This window comes from Artibeus jamaicensis, unplaced genomic scaffold, assembly GCF_021234435.1.
Source record: "Artibeus jamaicensis isolate MK-2021 breed Jamaican fruit bat unplaced genomic scaffold, CSHL_Jam_final contig_1998, whole genome shotgun sequence".
Taxonomy (NCBI): Eukaryota; Metazoa; Chordata; class Mammalia; order Chiroptera; family Phyllostomidae; genus Artibeus; species Artibeus jamaicensis.
Genome location: NW_026521407.1, coordinates 18,113,760 through 18,136,040, shown reverse-complemented (window position 1 = coordinate 18,136,040; position 22,281 = coordinate 18,113,760). Strand labels below are relative to the sequence as shown.

At 41.0% G+C, this 22,281-nt stretch overlaps 2 protein-coding genes across 5 annotated transcripts in view; one reads left to right on the top strand and one right to left on the bottom strand.

Annotated features, from left to right (window-relative positions):
* Positions 1-6,114, top strand: part of FAM20A (FAM20A golgi associated secretory pathway pseudokinase) — a 37,370-nt gene extending 31,256 nt beyond the window's left edge. Inside the window, exons 12-13 of one of the 2 annotated variants that reach the window (XR_005079974.2) lie at positions 1,030-1,147; positions 3,328-6,114. The gene's annotated coding sequence lies outside the window, so the exon portion shown is untranslated. Of the gene's footprint in view, positions 1-1,029 lie in introns of both variants that reach the window. The other variant, XM_053655608.1, reaches the window with a different exon arrangement.
* Positions 3,643-21,204, bottom strand: PRKAR1A (protein kinase cAMP-dependent type I regulatory subunit alpha). 3 transcript variants are annotated; one of them, XM_037128114.2, is made up of 12 exons: positions 20,677-20,817; positions 18,107-18,198; positions 17,664-17,852; positions 12,870-13,040; positions 11,990-12,081; positions 11,726-11,787; positions 10,807-10,853; positions 9,958-10,116; positions 8,706-8,766; positions 7,486-7,607; positions 6,461-6,542; positions 3,643-6,113 (listed from the first exon to the last, which is right to left on the bottom strand). In XM_037128114.2, exons 3-12 carry the CDS (start codon positions 17,838-17,840, stop codon positions 5,941-5,943), a joined length of 1,146 nt encoding a protein of 381 aa, XP_036984009.1. In that variant the 5' UTR covers positions 17,841-17,852; positions 18,107-18,198; positions 20,677-20,817; the 3' UTR covers positions 3,643-5,940. The 3 variants fall into 3 exon arrangements, with proteins under 3 accessions (XP_036984009.1, XP_036984008.1, XP_036984007.1); XM_037128113.2 differs by lacking the exons at positions 18,107-18,198; positions 20,677-20,817 and adding an exon at positions 21,078-21,204; XM_037128112.2 differs by lacking the exon at positions 18,107-18,198.
* Positions 21,205-22,281: the final 1,077 nt, after the last annotated feature.

Here is a 22,281-nt window from a genome sequence, read left to right as displayed (position 1 = left end):
CCAGGGCCCTCCACCCCAGCTCAGTAACCACAATCTTCCCCAGGATTCAGGAATTGTCCCCCACCTGCCCCCCCGAGAGCAGCAGGGGGCCATCTGGAGGTCTGGCAGGCTAGATGCCCTTGCCAGCAGATTTCTCAAAAAGGACTAAATCGAGCTTACGTTGCAAACCTCCCTCAGAAGCGGGCCTATCAGGGATTCCCTCCATAGGCCCCCCCCACGTTCTACCTACTGACTTGCTGACAGCGGAAACTCCTTTAACAGAGGCTGGTTTTTATTCCGTAATTCATGACTAAAGACACAAAATGCAGGAAAGGAGGCATGCTATAGGGTGCCGAGTCCGTCAGCAAGTAAAAACTCCTGATTATATATCAACTTACAGGGTGCAAGGTCAAGAACTAGGGAAGTCACCCAAACTTCTGCAGTGTGCCCAAAGACAGCACAGACTGGACAAGGGAATCTGGCCCCACCCTGAGGCCCCACAGCACACCGCCCCTGAACCTCACATCTCTCTCTCTACCCCTCACTGAGCTCTAACCACACGTGAGGACGGACACGCAGGTTCTCAGTCCTCCCGAACAGAGAGAGTCCCCTACGTCCAATGCACACAGAAGAAAACCCACGCTGAGACTGACGCAAATCACGCAACTCAAGGACTTCGCCCTACTCCCAAGTGTTCTTTCCACAGTAACACAGACACCCAGCAGAGTCTTGCCCAATTTATGAAGTTGTATTTCTCACAAAAAATTTTTTTTTATTTGAGAGGCTGGGAGAAAAAAAACACCCCATCGATTTGTTGCCCCACTTATTTATACATTCATCAGTTGATTCTCCTATGTGTCCTGGCCAGAGTGCAAGCCAGCAACCTTGGCATATCAGGACGATACTCTAACCAACTGAGTTACCCAGCCAGGGCTGAAGGAAAAAAAGTCAGCTCATTAATAGAGGGCCCTGAATGGCAGAGACCTCCCTTGCAGAGGTAAGTACTGCAGCCCAGGGCCTCCCACATCATGACCTGTTTGCCTACTTTAGGCCAGTAATGCCCTTTGGAGGGACCAGGTAATTTCACACGGGAGGAACCATGTCCACGCAAGACGTTCACGGAAGAGCACAGTGGCCTGGGACTTCCAAGGGGCAGAGCCTCAGAAAGGTAAGCTGCAGCTCCATCTCACAGAGCCTTGCCTGTGACAATACACTGGTTTTCCAATGGCCTACATACAAATTTGGTGTACTTGACAGTGAAAGAACTGAACTTGACCACAATCTGTACAGTACCCAGATACCTAATTATTCCCTTATCTTAAACGTTCCATTAAGTTTTCACTCACAACAAAATTAAGGCTCTTTCATTTGTCAAAAACAGCAGAAAACATGACTCTCTTCTTAGAACTACCAAGTTCTTCTACCAGGTTCATTCTGGACCACTGTTCAACTTCCCACGACATAAAAGTCCTCCTGTCCTTCTGTAAAAGTTGTTCTTGTTACTACTGACAGCAAACTATAAAGTAAAAGGGACTTCTGCAGCAGGTCACTTGGCAGAGAAAAGGAGTTTAGAGAATTCATGTGTCCTTTAAGTCAGGAAGACACTTGCGTTTGAAGAGTGTAAAAAATGGTCAGTTCTCTTACTTGTGGTAGTTTGATGGTCTGTGAAGTCCCCAGACACTGAATTAATGGACACTGAACCACTTGCTCCCTGGGGAAATATGAGGGTTTAGGTTCCTGTGAGCCTCTGGATACATTTTTGTCAACCAGTCAATACATAATCTGGTTTTATGTGGTAAGGTACGTTAAAGAGACCTTAACCGAGAGTGTTGATTCACCAAGCTTGTGGTCCGCAGCCCTGTATGTGACTCAGGCCTGAGAGAGGCTTATTTAATTCACTCATTTTCTCTGTAAGGCCCGCCACATCTTTCTTACCCTGAGAAATACTGGCCAGCACCTTAGCACTACATTTGGGGGCCATTTTAAACAGCAAAATCACCAACAGAAAGCACAAAAATGCAAAAAAGGGGGCATTAAATAGACCACAAAAAAAGACATCTGATTCTAGTCCCAGAGCCCAAACAACAGGCCGAGCATTGCCCTGTTCAGCCTGACCGGGGCTCGTGCGTGCTGGGAGATGGAGTCTTCACCACTCACATCTCAGAGTGACTGTGATGGGCTGTGAGTACTCGTTCCGGGGTTACAAATAAATGTTAGCCAAGTGGACAAATATGCTAAGTTCGCTACAGTATCTGTGGACGAGAATGAACTCACTCGTTTTGAGATTAACAAAAATGACGAAAAAGCTCTCCATCTAGTGGTGAATTTTTAAATCACAAATCTACTTGAGCTCAATTGGCAGAACTTTCACAAAATGAAAGTATTATACCCATTAGTGGTTTTAGTAATCACGGCAGAATAGAGTTGAGTCACAGCTCTGAACTTATGCCCATAAGCAAATTCTACCTTTATAGGTAGACAACACCAGTGTCTGGGTAAAAGTTCCATAGGGTAAGCAGAAAGATTTATGATTCCCCCTTTTATCTTATTTTTAAAGATTTTATTTATTTCCAGACAGAGAAGTGAAGGAGGGAGAGAAACATCAGTGTGTGGCTGCCTCTCGCATCCCCCACACTGGGGACCCAGCCTGCAACCTAGGCTTGTGCCCGGACTGGGAACTGAACCATTAACAATTTGGTTTGCAGGCCCCGGGCTCTGGGCCACACCTCCCCCCCACCTTTTAAATTCTATGTACAGCCTTTATCACTAACTATAATGATAGCTACTTTGGGAGATGTATTGAATGGTGACCTGGCAACTACTGCTCAAGGCTGGCTTACCAAAAAGGTTCAGCTATTAATTTGTAGTTGGAGGTACAGTAGTACGAAGTACACTGACATCACATTACTTCAATTTTTAAATGTTGGTATTTAAGGCATTAAAAAACAAAACACTTCTATGTGAGCCAGTGTTTCAGAGGGGGAGTTAAACTATAACCAGTATGGTCAACCTAGGACACTTCTTGGTTGTATCCTGTTATAACTCTCTTGTTCCTACTCCAGTGAGTTAGTTGAAGGGATTACTGAATCTGGACAAGCGGTTACAAAGCAGTGCACATTCAAGGCTGTTCTAGAATACAATGTCTCTCCAACTCGCTGGATGTAAAGAAATGAATACTCATATACTAATGAGTACAACTTAATCCTCTCTCTCCCTGGAAATCTATGGAATAGACATCAGGAATAAGATTTTATATATGTAAAATATATAAACACACCTAAATATCTAGGAGACTATTAAATTTAAACTAAAGAGTATGCTGACCCAGAAATAATGTGTCCCCATTAGGTCTGGGAAAGTTCCAAAGCCAGAGAACCAGTCTTCAACAAAAAGGAAATCTTCATCTTTTGAGTTCCTTTCTCCCTTCCACTACTATGTGAACGGGTCTGCTGTAACTCAATTCCCTTTCAAACAAGGTTTTCAGGTTCAGTCTTTGACAAACTGACTTGAAAATCAGTTAACAAACACTTGACTCTTTTTAAAACATGAATCCCGTAATCCACTTTCGATTTTCATTCTTGCCCACCAGACTGGGACATCCCAAGGGGAGAGGTGGAGGGAAAAGAAAAGGAGAAAGGAAATAAAAACCAATTCATTTAAGAATTTAAATTATTTAATCTTTTTTATTACTTGACCTACCATTAAGACAATCTATAACAAAAAGAATAGAGTATGTTAGCACGCACAGTATAATCAGACTAGTAACCAGGCAACAATACAAAATGGTCCTTTGGCCACCTATACTTTCTAGAACAACAGATCCGAGAAATTCACTTGGCAAGCCCAGAAATGATGACTTCTACAGTCCTGATTATCAACTAAGACAAATTATGCCAATAGTGATATCTCACATATAATCAGATTGCACAAAGATAAAAGCTTTAAATGTGTTCATTTTTAAATTTTGCCTTAAAATTTCATAGATTAAAAACTACAAAAGGGAGTAAACAGCAAGCCGAATGACCTAAGAGCAAAACTCATTTAGGAAGCATTGTTTGTATCTAATACACAGGAACATGATTATGTACATATATGAAACCGCAATTTATGGCATTCTAAATAACTCACCTAAGAACAGTTTTGGCATTAAACAAAGATCAAATCAAGCTTTATGCTAACAGGAATATAACTTTTATTTTTAATTTTTTAAATATAAAAAGGTAGCTAAACACAAAGTATAGATCAGAAAACTGTCATTTAATATAGATTATTTTTAAACATAAAAAACTTGTAATAAGGTGGCTTTCTCTCCCACACTCAGATGTAAATAAAACCTCTTTCCCAGATTTCTACTCCAAACTTACTAGTAACAACCCAAAAAACTGTTCAAATCTATGGGAAAAAAGCTACCGGGGCCAATTTAAATAACCCGGGAAAGGGCAGGAGAGTGGATCAGTATTCAGAACCAGGTGTGTACAAACGGAAAAATGCTTGCAAGTCACTCCCAACTATAACCCTGTATTACACAGAAATCACAATGAAAATAAAAGTGTCTACATTACAGAACTGTGATATTTTGTTTAAAAAAAAGTAACATAATAAAAATAAACTGTTGGGTATCATTGGTGCACATGGAATAATGTAACACATAGGTTGATAAGGCTGGAAAATACTGAGATACAGTTAAGACTCAGAACAGAAGCTTACTTTAGAAAAACAAAAAGCCTGCCAGAGAAATAAATGCTAGAGAGGAAAGCAGAACTTGTCAGCAGAGTGGCCTTTTAGACCAATTTGAAACAACACAGACATTCCTACCCGACCCCTAACCCACCATACATTCTAGCTGATGCAAAAAAGGCGAGGAAAAAGGTCAAACCAAAGTAGAAAACTTCTTCCCAAATCTGCCCCAGTGAATCCAGTGGGGCAAAGTCCCCAGCAATGAACTCTGTCCACCTGGCATTTCCCCCTTTAGCAATAGCACCTCCCTTTTCCTGACGTCTGTTCCACACAGTCTGTCTACTGCCAGCAAATCCAATCTCCTGGAGTCAGTGCTTAACTCGAACAGGAGATTATCCTGGAGTCTGCAGAAAGATGGACACTAACCAAAAAGCTCCAAGTTAACAACCAAGAGAGTAGACCTTAAATTCTTATTCTCAATTCAGCAACTGATGATCAGTATTTGGCACTAGCTGGATAAGTAAAGGTCTAATCAGAATTTGTGAGCCGAGGCAGATGGAGTTAAACCATAATCAGTATTTGCAGCCTATGATTCAGTTTCAAACTTAAAAGGCAGGTATAGATAGCCACCCCTAAATGGATTTCAGAACTGGAGAGGAAACAAGATATAACCAATACCAGGCAAATCAGCTTAACAAACAAAAATCTGGTTAAAAAGGAAAAAAAGTAACAGATCATATCCATCTGATCATTAGCAAAAATGGGCACTTTTCCACCCTTAACCTAGCTTAAATACAGGCAGATATCTTTCTAAGGTTATGCTATATCCATTTTTCCTAATCCTTAGAGCTTAATGAGAAATCATTTATTCTATAAAGAAATATGGCATATATGGCCACAGTGTAAAATATATTTATGATAACTGGAAAATCGTATCACTTAAAAAATCTTGCACTGTTGCACCCTTCCTCCATGGTAATTCACTGGTGCAGGGATCTGCCCTCACCAAACAGCACGCGCTGCCCAGGCTGAATACTAACACTGCACAGAGAGAAGCAGTCACAGCAAAGTCTCCGGAGAACTCTCTATTTATTTAACTGTGTCTGAGCATTCAGTTAATGCTCCAAATTAAAAACGGTGCAATAAAAGCAACTTTTAATATAAACAGACAAGAAGCAGCGATGCCAGTGGCCACACAGGGCTGCGAACAGGGAAAGTGAAGCGGTCTGCGAGAGTGAAGCACGGACTGGGAAGAAGAGAAGGGGGAGGCACAGGTGGCAGATTTCAGACAGACAGTGACACGAAACTGTTGTACTGCTGGATGTTTCGTTTGAGGATGTCGGAGCACGGGCCCAGCACACGTTCAAATCGAGGTCGGTCCAGCTTAACACACTTCAGAGGCCCACGAGCCACCACCGTGGCTGCACGGGGACGATTCATCAGCAGAGCTATTTCGCCTGGAGGAGGGAGAAGGGAGAAACAGGGACGTGAGAGGGGGCTAACTTCTATGGGAAACATTTTCTTAGAGGCTCGCTCCTGAGAAAGAGAAAACAAATACGTATTTCTCTTAATAATTTAGTCCAGGCCACATCACACCTGCGCTTAAATAAATCAACTGATAGATGAGACAATCACCAACTTAAATTATTAACTGAGTAAGGTCAAAATCTCACACTAGTTCTCCAAAAGGCAAAAAAGATTGCAATTAAGAAATAAAATTGAAGAGAAAACAAATTATGGCACTGTGATCACACTGAAAGGTGACTTAAAAGAAACTGTGTATTCACTGAGGAAATCTACATACCAAAATAGTCAGAAGGCCCCAATCTTCCCACTTCGACAAACTCTTCATTTTCTGACCTACGCTGTAGCACAGCAGCTGTCCCCTAGAATAAAATCACCAGTGGCATTTTAATATGTTACACAATTTAGCTACTTTGAAAAAAAAAAGGATTCGAGTTATTGCACATCCTCTGTGTTCACACGATAAAAGCGGACTGATGAGAGTAACTGCGTGAGCTTAAATTCCTCTTTACCCAGCAGCCTCTGCTAGGGGGCTGTCTCATCAAGCTAAGGTACTTGGATACTTGTACTTAAAGGGTTCAGATAGATTAGCAAACTAGAGGCAGCGGGGTCCAATCCCGCTACCCATTTTTTGGGGTAAATTTCATAGGAACAACCCACCGATCCCCTTACAGCGCATACCAAAGCGTTTGCACTATGGCAACAGAGTTGAGTCTTCTTGACAGAAACCCTAAGGCCCCCAACGCCTCAACTGCTGACCAGCTGGCCCTTTACAGAAAGAGTCCTTTGATTCCCCCCACCCTGCCCCCAGGTTACATAAAACAATTCAGCGTCTACTGAGCCACATTCATAGAAAATTCACTTCTGGATCTACTTGTCAGTCAAGAGTATCTGTATCTTTTATCTCTACATTTCCATGCATTGTGAAGATATAAAATGCAGTTTAAGTCCTTGCCTTTGAGCCTTGGTTGCCAAATGGCCCAAACACATGATTTTAATAAAGATGATGTAGAATCATTAGTCTGTTACACTATAGTTTGTTTAGCTTGCATGAGGAGGATTAATTTCCGTAGGTCAGATTCTGGCTCTTACTTTATAAATAGCCCATTCCAGAATTCTGGTTCGAACTCACTTAAAATGTGTTGGCCTGATGGAGAACCAAAGAGCAGCATTTTAAAATGAAAGGCAATTTTTAAAATTAAAACGGTCAGATATTCTTTAAATCTAAGGGTGTACATCAGAATCAACCCCCTTTTCTCTCTTACGGTGCACTTCTTAGACAGTATCAATTGCAGAGTTCTTTACCTCCAAGATAATAAAGAACTCATCCCCTGGTTCTCCCTGCACCACAATCTTTTGCCCATCTTCAAACTGGACCGGTTCCAATGCATCAGCTACCGTGAGACGTTCCCACTTGTCCAGAGACTCTGAAAGGCAAGAATCCAAAGAATTTCTCCACATTATTTGGTACTGCTAAAACTGGCAAAACAAAAAGTATAGAGAGAGTCAACCATACAGGCATGTCCGTCCGATACTCCAGTTGTGTCTCAGGTGAGAAATGGTGCCCGTCTTCAATGGCCTCTGGTTTCGGCAAGACCCTACTACTCACAGATAACCTCGGACCCTGACTGCAGCAGCCCCCATGGCCAGGTTAATGTAAACTAACTGCGCCCAGTGGTAAAGGATACAGGAACAGAGTCGCTAAGGGTCCCTAGACTGCCCTCAGTGTAAATTCACCCTGCGATTACAGAACCCAGAAGCAGCAGTGTCACATCCACATTATTCCAGAGGTTTACAGAAACAATTTATCTAAATCTCCAGTTGAATTAATTTATCAAACCAACAAGAACTAAAAAATAGTTTGGCCTTGGGAATAAAAGTTAATACCCAAGACACTAAGTGAATGTAACCATTTCAGAGAAAGGACAAGTAACGGGAAATAAAATCAATTCCCTGTAACAAAACAATGGCAGAAGACATTCTAGCTCATGAAAATCACTATCCCCTCCCTCAATGAAGAACAGGTTCTAACAATACAGAGACTATCTCCAAAATTTCAACAGAACTCACAGCACTGTTTCCAGAGAAAGCCAGCACACGACACCCCTTCTCTCTACGAGGAATACAGTCTCGGAAACACTCGCTTTCCTTACCCCAAAACCTCACAGACGGAGCACCAGAGACAAAGTCACAGGGGAGTAACTGTGAGTGTCCACACTCAGAAGGATGACACTTTCTGCCTCTGTCTCTCCAGGAGAAACGAGGAGCACAAAATTCCAGAAAGCTTTTCTCAGGTCTGATCATTTCTAATCAAGAGGTTTGTCATATACTAGCAAATTAAAAACACTCTAAAATTACTTCTAACTTAATCAAACTTTTTAACTCTATATTCCATGTGTTTTATATTACTATTACTGAAAAAAGAATTTACAACTAGTGTAATTTTTATGAAGTATAATACATTCTGCTTAAGTACTGCTAACACTTCAGCTTAATAATTCTCCATGCAATCTTCCCAAACTCACCTAGAATAGAGACTTTACTAAGAAACTCTTCATACATCTTCCGCTTTCTCAGAGTGCTTCCCTATTAAAAAAAAAAGTTATAAACGTGAGTCAAAAAAAGTGTATTATCACATCATTCTGTGGAGTAATAAATAAGCTTCAAGTAAATTAAAAGAGAGAAACCACAGCTTCCTGATACATGATTATTTTTCTCCATGGTGAAGATGGCAAGCCCCTCTGTTAGCTCAATAAAAAGCTCTTAGCAACTTCCTCCTAAAAGGGACCCCAAATCCACAGTCAAAGATGGTTCCTCATACCACCAATTAGTGAAACGCAAAAAAAAGTAAGTGATCAGTTCTCAAAAAAAGTAAATAAGTAAAAATAAGAGAACCAGACATGGCTCTAGCTGAATATATTTCAGTCCAGGGTCCTGCCACATTACCCCAATCTTCCAGAGTTAAAAAAAACTGCTATCACTCACAGACCCTCCCGCACAAAGAACTGCCACAGCACCCAACTTAACCAAGTTGTCTTATCTGCAAATTTTGTTAAATATATCTGGCAGGAAAAGGGGACCACACCATCCTCTATTAATAAAAAACCCTTAACACAATAAATTACCTTGGAAATTTAGACACTTATAAATATTGATACACATATATATCCATCCCCCAAATACAGAAAATTTTCAAAGTACATCTAACTGCATATTCTCAAATAGCCAGATGGGCACCACACTAATTTAGAAACCCATTCAAGATGACTAATGCCATCAGCTGGGACTTAAACATCCAGAGCTACCTTATCAATTTTTTGCAAAGTTCTCAAAAGTCTGACTATATCAGCAGAATGTCCCAATGGTTTTATTATTTTGTTCGTTCCTTCAGCGAAAGGAAAGGTGACATTGCATTACACTGATAACCCATTTTCGGTTCAGGGAAGCTGATTATGTCTAAATGGCCTTAAATAACTGTTTGCACTTAGAAGCAGCACTTATGAGACTATCTGTGATCAGCAAATGGAGAGAGTCCTGGTTATGAGCTGACCATTATTGTATATACCACATTTGTTTTCCATGTTAGTCCTGGCCCAACTTTTGTTCTAAAAGATCACTGTCTCAAATGACACAATGAATAATGCCAAATTGGGCTTAATGCAAAGCATTCAATCATTAAAAGTAATATTCTCAGTTTACTTTGGTGATATTATTCAATTGAAATATTAGTGGCATGGACAGGTAGTCCAAATCACATGCCAAAAACCGTGGTCTTACCATAAGGATTCTTCTATAGCTGTCTCGGTCAATACCCCACAATTTCACATTGGTCTTAGCTTTAACAGTGGCTGCTCTAGGTGTTCCATAAATCAAAGCAAGTTCTCCAAAGCTCCCTCCTTCCCCAACACTGGTTGCCCATTCATTGTTGACATAGACCTAAAATACAAATGACAAAGAATTGTTTTTTTCTACATACATAAACACCTAAGTATTAAAAACCCACAAACCGTTTTCAGGGGTCAGAACCCTGAACTTTGTTTTAAAATATAATATACTACCTTTTCAGTACAAAGCAGAGCAAAATACTTCTGACAAGGAGTTAAATAAGTTCAGAAGGTCTGTGATTCACCTGGTTTAATCACCTGATAAGAAAAAGTTACTCTATACTAACGGATCAGGGCAAAAAGGTGGACCGAGCATTAATAAAAACCACATACACTTACAGAGCACTGGGCTGAGCACTATGCTGATTAATAAGCGTTTCACTAGTGTAAGGCACAGAACTGTCTAATAACCCTGAGAACAATGCCACTAATATCCCCACTTCATCTGTAAGCAAAACAGGGAATCGAGAAGCTGCACCAGTTCCCCAATGACCACTCCCCGCTCCTCTCCCTCCATAGCGCACGCGCCTTAACCACTGCTCCAGGCAGGTTCTGAACTCTTGCCTACCTAAAGAAATTACCTTTAAAAAGTTTCTCTGTGTCATTAAAATATTTGGCAAAAGGTACTGATAAAATTTGACATACAAGGGCTATATGAGCCCTTCACAAACTTAGAGGTGATAAATATCAATACACTGACTTTTAAGATTATCAACATATTTTTGCTCTTATTAAATCTTACATCCATCTCTCCTTGATCAATCACATAGAAGTTATCCCCTTCATCACCTGAGGGAGGGGAGAGCAAAAAATGTTAGAAGCATTTTACAAATCAAAGAAACACAAAACAAAAAAAACTATCCAATGGATATAAATAATAAACTTATTTTATATAGCGGTGCTATGAGAAAGAGAGTATGTTATAAATTAACACAATCTTTCAGGAAAAAAACCTCCAGCAATATATTTTTAAAATCATAAAACTGATCAAATTTTCAGTCACCTCACGATGAAAAAAATCTGTAAAAAATAACTTAAAAAGCAGCCATGTATGTGTAGAAAAATATTAACTGCCTATCACCTATAACAACAAAATAAGAACCCAAATAATAACTAACAAAATATCAGACTGTCACAAATGGGAAAATAATATGGATTATAAAGACCCATGAAACTATCAAGAGTACATAACAAAGGCAAAAAGGGGGGCTGGGGAGCAGACCCAAAAGATTAGATCCATGTTAGTATTCATAGGCAAAAAGGTTAAGAACCACTAGAAGGTATAAAACTTCATAAATAGATGAGCTACATGATGAAGAAAATAGTTTTGCTTATTTCCTACTTTGTAAGTGGTTAATAGTAATATAAAGAACATGTGATTCTAAAATTCCATTCAACATTCAAATAAAAATGCAGGAATTTCCTTTAACAGTTATTGTAAACAAAATTGTATGTTTTGTTTATAAAATATTAGTCCCTTGGAGAAAATGTGTCTTTTGGCTCAGACAATTTTAACTTTAAAAAGAAACACAACAATTCCACAGTGTAACCAAAGGAAACTGGCAGGCTGAGAGAAGAAAACAAACTCCATTTTTAAAAATCCCACTGTCTTGTCTCCTCTCCCAGAATAACACTGCAAGCCACAAAGCAGCAGCCCTTACCTTGCTGAATAACAGTCTCTCCAGCAATAAAGGAAGCCGGAAACATGGCATCAAAAATATCACTGCAAGGGACAGAAGGCCTTGTGTTACATTTCATGTGCCTCTTCCATGGACTTCAAACATTAACCTTAACATTCAAGCTTCTAGATTTTCAGTGGGAATTGTCATCAGGTGAATGATGAGCCTTCAATGTGCAACAATGATGACCCCAGTCTGGGACCACAACTATACAGGAAGGCAGTACGACAAAGAACGTGTACCTACCTTCTCTCATTATCATCAAGGTGTGAAAACAGCACATTCTTTTCAATGGCCTTGGCTAAAGCAGCCATTGTCTTATAATCTTTTGGTATAACCTAGACAAGAAGAGGAGGTCAAATAATATTTCATACTTACAACCTGCATGCAATTAAATAGAAAGCCACATTATAATATTTAAAGGACTGCTTTGAGCAAAATATTTTCAACATAACACACACATACTACTTTTGATCCAATAAAGTACTCAACAAACATTGACTAATTAATCCCCATGCCTACCCTACTCCCAGACCTGTGGGCTAGTATTTAAAGGATGGTGATATCTGGTTTCCAGTCTATAACTAAAGAAACAAACCAAAATCACCTCAACCAAGGTCATTATTCTAAGACAAAACTGAACATTTTATGATAGCCATTTTTTCTAACTGTGACGAGGAACTATTAGTTCCACAAGCCTCTAGCCAGGACAAATCTCTTCCCCCTTCAAGCTAACAGTAACTCAAAATGGCAGGCAGATTCTAAGGAAGAACCAATTAAGGATAAAGCTTACATATAGGATAAAAGCTTACAAAGCCACAACATGAATTACAGGATGTCAAAAAATGGAAACCATGACTCCAGAGAAAAAGGAATACTGCCTCCTACTACTGCAAAACAATAGCATGGAAAAGCAAGACTCCCAATATGCAGTTATTCACTGTTTTACAATCACTGTCAGTTACTCTCTCCACTGGCGTGTTACCACAGTACCCAAGGGTGACATACAACCTATCACGTTTATGTTTTACTGTGCAAAACCACACTCACATTCACCAAAGGAAACTAGAGAACTACCATGTGGATCCCCAAAACACTGCCCCAAACGTTCAGACACCAAAACGACCTTTCTAACATATGACGCAGCATCTTCCTCGGTGTAGACTTCAGCGCTGATAGCACCTCGTCGCCTGCGGCCTTTAACCACTGGATTGGGGGGAGGAGGAGAGATTTCATCCTCCCTGGAATCTCCACGAGTGCTTGCTTTCTGCAGATTCTGAATCTGTTTGGCCTCCTCCTGAAAAAAATCACACATTTGCAAAATGAGACCTTTCAGGATGTGAAGTCGGTATTCTCCTGTTCCAATGGTAAGTCACTTCAAATCTCTTCCTCTTACCAGAAGGGGGAAAGTCAATTCCCAATGGGAAAAAAGGGAGTGGAGTTTGAAAAGAAATATTCTGAAAGGCCTGTTTCTCAGATGATAACAAATGCCTTACTTATTAATGAACAAAAGCCATTATACAAGGACACATAACATGCAAGTAAAAAATTAAGGGAGTCATGGTAACATTGACAACAAGGATTCGTAATGCACGCAATGGTAATAAGCTACAAAACAAACTCCTAGGGAATTGATGTTTTAGTAGCTACTGCAGATGGTGTGAGACCAGCCCCCCCCCACCCCCCAGAATGGACTCCAGCACAGTAAAGTGATCCAGAGTACCTAGATTACTGGGTTACTTCATTCATTCGCTAAACACTCTCAAGAACTGCAGGCCAAGTCTACCTCAGGCAAGGGAAACACAAAAACCAATAGGGGAGAATCCTGAGCCCATGGAATTCGTTTCTACTTGGGAGTCTCAGAAAAAAAACAAATAATGAAATGATGTGACAGTAACCAAGAACTTAAACTAGATCAGATATAACAATACTTCTGCAAGCAGAGTTACAAAAATTTTTACTCAGTGTTTACACATCGAGTTAAATTTTTTAAGGTTTACCTACTTTTAAAAACTTTTTGTTCAAGTAATTCATATAAAAACTAAGATGAACTATTTAATATTCTTTTGTTGCTGTTGTTGTTCAAGTACAATTGTCTCTATTTCCCCCCCCCCTTAACATTCTGATTTATCAAATCTAGAGCCTTAAAAAGAAATTCCTCAGGTCTGCAGCAAAAAATGAATTTATTATGACAGATATAAAATAAGAATGAAAAAACAAGAATTTGTCATCCACTATTTCTCATTTGACTTATTTACCATTATTTTCCAAAACCATCTTTCAAATTCAAAATGAACTTACTAGCATTCACTATTTCAGAAAACTTTTTTTATAAAAATGAAATTAAGGAGATGCCTATTTTTTCTCTTGTGGTACTCAGCCCTCATTTTGGCATCAAGACGAATAATAGAACTACATACACGCAGCAAAAAAAAGTCCAGAACAATAACACATCAAGGTATTAATAGTGTTGATTTCTATCAGCACAATTATGACTGATTTTTGGTTTTTTCTTTTTTGGAAGGATGGGGCCTGCTTTATTTTTTCATTTCTCTAGATTTTCTAATTTTCAATTAAGAAAACACCCAATCAGAAAAACATGTAACAAAAGTAGATTTAATATATTTGTATATTTGATTATAAATGCATCTACTTCTTGACCAAATAATCCAGTCATTCTACTTCTGGAAATTTACTCTAAAATATCCATATATGTGAAATGACATATATACAGTTATTCATTGTATCAATGTTTTTAGTAGTGCAAAAGAACACTGGAAATGACCAAAATGGTCATTAATGGAATGATTTGAAATAAACTATAGTGTCTCTAATGCAATGAAATACCACACACACATCAGAAAACAAACAGCTTTTAAATATGAGTTTGTCTGCAGACGCCCATATGCCTATGGACCAGCGGCTGCATCCAAGGAAGACAACGATGAGGAGGCTTTTCACTGTTACGCCCTTTTGTAAATTATGAACCATGTGCAAATGTGTAACCCATTTCTTGAAAATACATGCTAGAAAACTCACTTCATTTTTATTCTTTTAACTGCAATAACCGGTAAGGTCTTCCTATTCCACATTAACACAGAAATGTAAAATTCAAGTCTCCCAGAGTTTCGTTTGTAAGAGTATAAACGAAAACACAAATTCCACCCCCTAAATTTGTCATTGGAATTTCACAAAAATTTCACTAATTTCACAAATAGCATCTCATTTGGAACTCTAATTTAATTTTTAACATAATTTTGAAGCACTAAAAGCATTTTGATTTTGACAGTATTTCATGGATTCTCATCTTTAACAGCAATCAGATATAACCTAATCATGACTCAGACCCATTATCAAGATCGATTTCTAATTACCTATTATGACACATTTCTATATCCTCCTTTTTGCTGTTGTCATTCTGTCTCTTCTCTCTTCATTCTTCCACATATTAAAACGACACTCCAAAATCCCCCTCCCCATTATGTTCTACTGTTTTACGTTCAGATTCTGTCCTGAACACTTAATATTTTCACAATTATTTGTTCCCGCCTTGCCCCTACCAGTCCATTCTTCCCTGTAGGTAGAGTTGCCACCCCCGACCTGGGGCTTGACCTTATGACTTGCTTTTGACCATGCAATGTTAAGTGGACATTCCATACCATGTCCACTTGTATGGTCTGGCTCTGCCCCCCAGCTTCTGCCCCTCTCTGCCTTGAGAACAGCATGCTCCAGTAGTGTGGCTGCTCCTTCCACTCAGCCCCAGAACAAGACATGTGGAGTCAGGACAAGATGCGCTGAGCCCAGAAGAGCTGCATATGACTGAGACCTAAGGAAGGTCTTTTGTATTAAGTCACTGAAATCTGAGGGTTATATTCTGCTGCAACAAAAACTATTACACTATATGATCAGAGCCATATTACTTTATCACCCGTAATTTTACCCGCTACCTCTGTAAAATGGTAATAATCACCTACCACACACATTTCAATGAATGTGTGTGTGTGTTATGTGCTTCACATGGTGCCTGGCACACAGGAAACACTCAATGGTTGTAGCTATTAAAATTCCTCTAATCTATCAGATAGGCAAGGTTCTAATAAATAAATCATAAACGTGAACTAGAATTCCAGATTATGGTGTGAAGTAAAACACAGAAGCTTTCAATGGACCACCTGTGAGAGTTTGTGGTGCACAGAGCAGTTGAAGATACCAGAAATACGACCCCTAGTTAAAACAGGGAAGGAACATATGACATACAAATACAACTGTGATTTCAGACATATGAACCTAACACCTAGTGTATAGAACAAATGACGTGTTGGAAAATTGAAAATCTAGTTACCTAAAGTCCTAGCTAAAGAAATGCATGCAAGTGAACAAAGACCCTTGCATTATAGGAAAAGTCTACTAAGCTGTGACCTTCCCTGAGAGGTAAAGAAGCCAACACACATTAAATCTAAAAACCCCATCTGCAAAGAGACTATTAATTTTTTGCCTTACCCCTTGATAATGCTTAATCAGTGCTATGGTAAGTACAGGCTTTGAAACCAACACCACATACTCAACACTCCCCATAAAAAGACACATAACGTCTCACCAACTTCATCCCCTCGTTCGATCGTGTCTACTGATGTCCAAAGAGGAGCGGGATCACCTTACAGTGACCCATTTCAGAACCCGATCTCCAGGAACGCACCTAATCTCAAAACGAAAACACCCACAGCAGCCTGGCTCGAAAGTATAACATTATTTGGACATTGCTTGGACAAAGAGAAAGCCATGCTTTCTACTACAATTCTAAGACAGCAAGGCTACATTAATAGAAACTAGTTGTTTGTTGTTACAGTTATTTTTAATTATTCTAATCATGGTACTAAACACCAATTTTAACAAAGAGCTTAAAAAAAAACAAAACAGAAAATGCCTGATTACCCAAATATTTTAAAAACCTTAGTATTAACAAATTCTTTCACTAATAAATATATCAATTAAGAAATGCCCAAATCAATGGGATATATATTTCCATTATACAATTAGATAATGATTATATACCTAAGCAATGCCTCTTAATTAGTTCATAGCCATTTTGAACCATATCAAAACTTCAATATTTGCAAGAAAACCTGTAAATTTATCTGACAAATTTACAGAAGCAAATCAAACAAACTACTCAAAACATGTAGCTATCCACACTTTTCTCATTCATCATTTCTTGAGGAAACTAATTAAAGCACTGTCTTTCATGCAAAATTATCATTTTCTTTAGAAAAACATATACATATACTTTGGTCACACTGATATACTCACAGTGAGGATGAAACACAAAGAATAAAAACTGGTTTAACTTTTTTTTAAGAGGAAACATGTTCTGCCCAAAACTGTAAGTACAATTTTGACAACCATCAACCTTGATCTCTGCTCTACAATCAGTTCATCTGAGATCTAGTCTACAAAAGAAAGGACTTCACTACCTTTCCTATATCAGTCACAAGCTGGACCCAAATGTTTTATTACCTGGGTTTTAAAAGGTGGGATAAGGCTTATTAAGTTTACTTGCTTTGCTGAGGAAGAGAAACGTTAACTGCTTTCAAGTCCTACAGAATTTCCCATTCCACAGCACTGCTACACTGCTTCTGATCAACTGTATCTGGTCCATTTTTTTATTTAGCAGCTTTTTATGTATTGATTAAAACATAAGCTTGGAAACCCTGTTTGCCAAATAAACAGCATACAGATTTGCTTTCTAATAAAAATTACAAATGCCAAATGTCTTAACTGCATTTGTTTTGAAATTCTATTGTCGACTTCTCATTTGATCAGAATTCCTTTTCTTCCAAAAGATACAAATCAGTGACATTCTATAGCATTACATTTAACAATGGTCTGGGTCATCTCATCATGTCTCCACATTTATTTTTACCTTCTCCAACCTCTCGAAGTATTCCCTGAGGAATGCCATGGGTCTCTCAGGCCGAGCAGTGCACAACTGCACAATGGAATCCTTCAGCAGGGCCTGAATGTTGTGCTTCTGCACATAGAGCTCACACTCCCGGAGGCTGCGCTCCTCCTCACTGGCTGAAGAACCGCCAGACGCCATGGTTCTCGTTCTCTACAAGAAAAAAAAGGCACATGTGCTCACGTAAACTATTTATAAAGAGCAAATGCCAATCTGGCCTTTAACTTAACAAATTCATTAGGACTGATTCACAAGTTTTTTTTCCCCTTCCTAAATAGTTTTTTTTAAGAGACATAGGGTCTAAGAAATAAGAAGGTATGTAGAGAAACTGCATTCTTCCAAAGTGTTTCATTCAGTTCCTGCTACAGGATCTAGACTCCATAGCCGTAACAGCAAAAGACGGTAACCTCAGCTCCAGGGAGGAAGTATGAGCCACTATCCCGGCAGAGGTGTTCTGCTGAGGAGTCAGCCCTTAAGGGAATTTCATTCAGTTTTCCCCCTGCAAAAAAAAATTATAATGACGTGGGAAGTGTGTAAATGGTAAACAGGACAGAGAATTACAAGGGCACACAGCAAGGATCTAAGTGAAAGCAAGTAAGCACAATGAAGAACATCTGACATTCCCTATATGAAACTCCTATCCCAAGGGACTGTCCCAATATCACCCAGCAAACCACTGGGGGAAAGGATCTGATCAGCCAACTACTAGTGTAATCAAAAATTTTAAAGCATAAAAGAAACCCCAGATGAGTTTTAAAAGCAATCTTTTATTCCAGAGTCTTTTACCAGATTCTAGCCCTAAATGATAACATATTTAACCCATTGGTAAGAGGGAAAATCCTTAATACAAAAAAATATGCATTTTATGACGTAAACTATAAAGATCTGGACAGGAAAATGTCAAAACATTTTTTTAATCTGGACAGAAAATATTAAAATACGTTGAGTTTTAAATTTACATGAGTCAATAGATACACTGCACTTAATGATTAGAGGATTCAAACTACCTTGATATGAAGTAAAATACAGCTGTAACAATGGACAATTAACCTCACCTTGGAATCCAAAGCTTAGTAATCCAACAACAGAATCATAAACTGTTATCCTTCTAATTCCTAATTACTAAACAAGTAGCATCAGAAGATAAGCCAGGTCCGAAACTAAGATCAACACTAATCAGACTTTTCCAAATACAATGCACACAAAACTACTGAGATGAAACGGCACGTGTAAAAGCACAAAAAATACTAAAATAAAGGGCTAAAGTGCTACACTATTACTCATGCTGTTTTGGCAACTTTCCTAAGGGTTGATGAAGAGCAGGTTAATTAACAGACCCTGAGAAGTATGCAGCTCGGGACAACACACATTCAAGACAACACACATTCAAGGCTGCAGAAACATCATCCTGCTACTTCACAAATGAACACTAACAAGAAAAAAGCCATTTACTTAAGGACAGATGTATACAACACCAGACATGTTTCCGGGTCAATCATATGAACTGAGGCTATTTTTCAGTAGCCTTTTAGGCATTTCTAGTAATACTGACGGCCACCAAGAGCAACGATAAAGCAGATCTTTTACACTTTAAAACATTCAGACATTTTGCAGGAATATCAACCCATGTATCAACTGACCAGAGAAATAATTCAAAGATTAAGGAGAAAGGGGTCTAAGGGATGAAACTGCTTTTTGTTTGAAATAAAGTAATGTATTACAAAGACACTGCGGTCACCATGTGAACCCCTGAATTCCGAACTTCATGGCCTTAAAAATAATCAAATATACTGAGATTGACTCTGTATTTGTACTCAGTCTAAAAAGCTACACGATGTAGCTTCTCCCTCCAAAGATTATTTAATTACTTTAAAATTTTTCACTGCATTGTCTCTACGCCTAACAAAACAGATTATTTTCTTTGGAAACCCAGTAGTGTTAAAATGCAGTTTCAAGAGAATTACTTGCTAGGACATATTTTAAACACTTACACTCTTGCTAATTAAGGCTGCACCACCCCTGCGCCCCCCGCGCCCACCAGCGAGGATCACTTCCATAGAGTCCTCTGGAGAAAGTGTTAGCTTTCTTTCCTGTGCTGAGAAGACCAACCCTCTGGGACTCTCTCAAGCAGTTAAGCCTTTTGGCATCACACCTGAACTGATCTGCAGGGGTTAACAGGTACCGCGCATTTTCGAGAAGAAGGACGGGAGAGTGCCCTTCAGTTCACTTAGGCCACAGTCATGGCCACAAAATGAAGAAGAGAGGCAGATCCTTCATCCTACACTAATCGTTAAGGCCACCCTGGTGGCCAGGTCGGCTCTGGAGGAGGGAAAAAAATCGGAAAAGGGAGGGAGGTGTAAGAGGAGAAAAAAAGGAAATTTAGGCACCAGACTAAAATCGTAGAGGGTAGTGAGGAAGACAGGGTAACCCGGAAAGGAGGAAAAGCGATTTCTGGAGAAGAAGGAGGAGACAGTAGAGATGAAAACAAGAACTGCTAGGTCTCAAGATCAGCCAGAAACGTCAAGGAAATCCATGGCTAATACCGGTAAAATTCGAGTTGTTGTCCTTCAGGAAACGTGGGAAGGCGAGCGAGGAGGCCCCGGCGCGCGGGGCGGAGGCGGCGGGGGCGCGTTGGCCTCAGAGGGCCGGTGAAAGCCACGCAGGGCCGGGGGCCTGAGCTACGCGAAGTGGGGGGGAGCGCGCGGACCGGAGGGGGGGGGGCGGGACGGCCGGGAAGCTCGGCACCAGAGCAGCCGTTCCTGGGGTCTAAGGGGCCTCGGAGGTGCAGAATCTGGGTCGGAGGCACGGCCCAGGGCTTGAAGCTTGCGGGAGGCGCCGGCCGAGGAGGGGCAGGGGGTGCGGCCGTCCCCCTGCAGGTCGCTCCCCGTGACGCCATCTTGGATCGGTCCAGCGCCCCCAAACGGGCAGCGGGGCGGCGAAGCTCGCCGCGCTAAGGCCCCTAGTCGACTGCACTTACCTGGAGATGGGAGGCGGAGGGCACGGGACTGTGAGTACGAGTCTGCGGTTTGCTGAGCTCGCTCAGCGTTTCGCTCCCAGCCCGGCTCTACTCTGCTAAAGAGGCACCGCGACGGCTCTACCGGAAACCGCCCCGGAGCAGCCAATCAGCGCTCCGCTGTTGACGTCAATGCGCCTCGCTCTGGCCAGAGCCGTCGCCTTGACAACCTTAAAAGTGCAGCAGGCCCAGTTTTTCTCCGGCCCCTGGAAAGACTCCGGCCCCACCTCACCCTCGAATCTTACTCCTTCTGCTCCTTTCCATCTTACGTCCCCACTTCTCTACAACCCTTTACTTACTCCTGTCTCTTCTCCTTTTCCCACTCTAGCCGGGCGCTTCTCTCCTGTTCACCTGTCCCTCCTTACCTTCTCCTGTCTGGATGCCTCAGGTTCCCTGTAGTCTTCCTTCTGCTCTTCACTCTGTGTCCGCGCTGCTTTCAGGAGCTCCCTTCTCTCCTCGCCTCCTCACTTCTTCTCACTCGCGCTACGATCTGCCTCACCCTTTTCTACCTCACCCTCTGCCTTTTCTCCCTCCCACTCCCCACCCTCTCCCCACCCTCTCCACCGCCCCGGCCCACGTGGGGCGTCTCGGATGACAGGTGGGCAACTCCACCCCGTGGGCCCGCAGGGGGAGGACACGGGGCCCCGGCGGGGAGATTCGTGCCTTTTCCAGGCCCCGAGGAGGAGGCGGCCCCCGCGGATCTGCGGCAGCTGCACCGCGGGCTGAGCGCAGGCGGATGCTCGGGGGTGTGCACGCCCGACAGTGCATCCTGTGCCCCGCCAGAGCCGCGCGGGCCTCCGAGCTCCGGCCGGCCATCCGGTCCAGGAAACCCGAGCCCTGCCAGGTGTCTGCTTGGCAGATCGGGCTACTCTCCCCTCCGGAGGATGCTGTCGTCAGTAGAGGCCACACTGCCCCCATGGGCACAAGACACTGGGGAGGATTTTGTGAGGGTCTAAGATTGGCCTGAGTCCTTCTAGAATCATCACACCCAGCCCCTCCTGGTGAGAAGTATAAAACATGCAGATTGGCAAAAACGTTCTGTGACCACACGAAAAAATCTCTCCTGACCTCAAAAACTGCACTCATTGAGGATGATTGGGGGAGGGGGAGCGACTTGACTCCTTCAGCCATTTTTTTTTCATCAGAATATCTGTCCATTGGAAGAAGAAAGGGGCAGGGGACAGTTTTATGTACATATAGTCGCTAAATGAAACCAGAAGACCCTTGGAGTACACATATCCTTGTGTCTGGTACCTGGTGTACTTGCACGGTATATGGTCAAGGGCAGTATGTGTAAACACAATGGGTTTAAAACTTTATCTCACCAATTTTTATAGAGATTCCTGGTTGAAATAGTAATATTTTGGCTATATTAGGTTAATAGGGTTAAAGTTAATTTCACCTTTTTTATTTTTAATGTAGCTGTTAGAAAAGTTTTCATTATCTGTATGACTGGTGTTATATTTCCTTTGGTCAGCACTGATCCAGGAGGCCAACTGTCCCCCTAAATCCACTAGGCTATAGTAAGAGTCCTCATTAGAATAGTTTGTTTAGTTACATTGTCCCCTG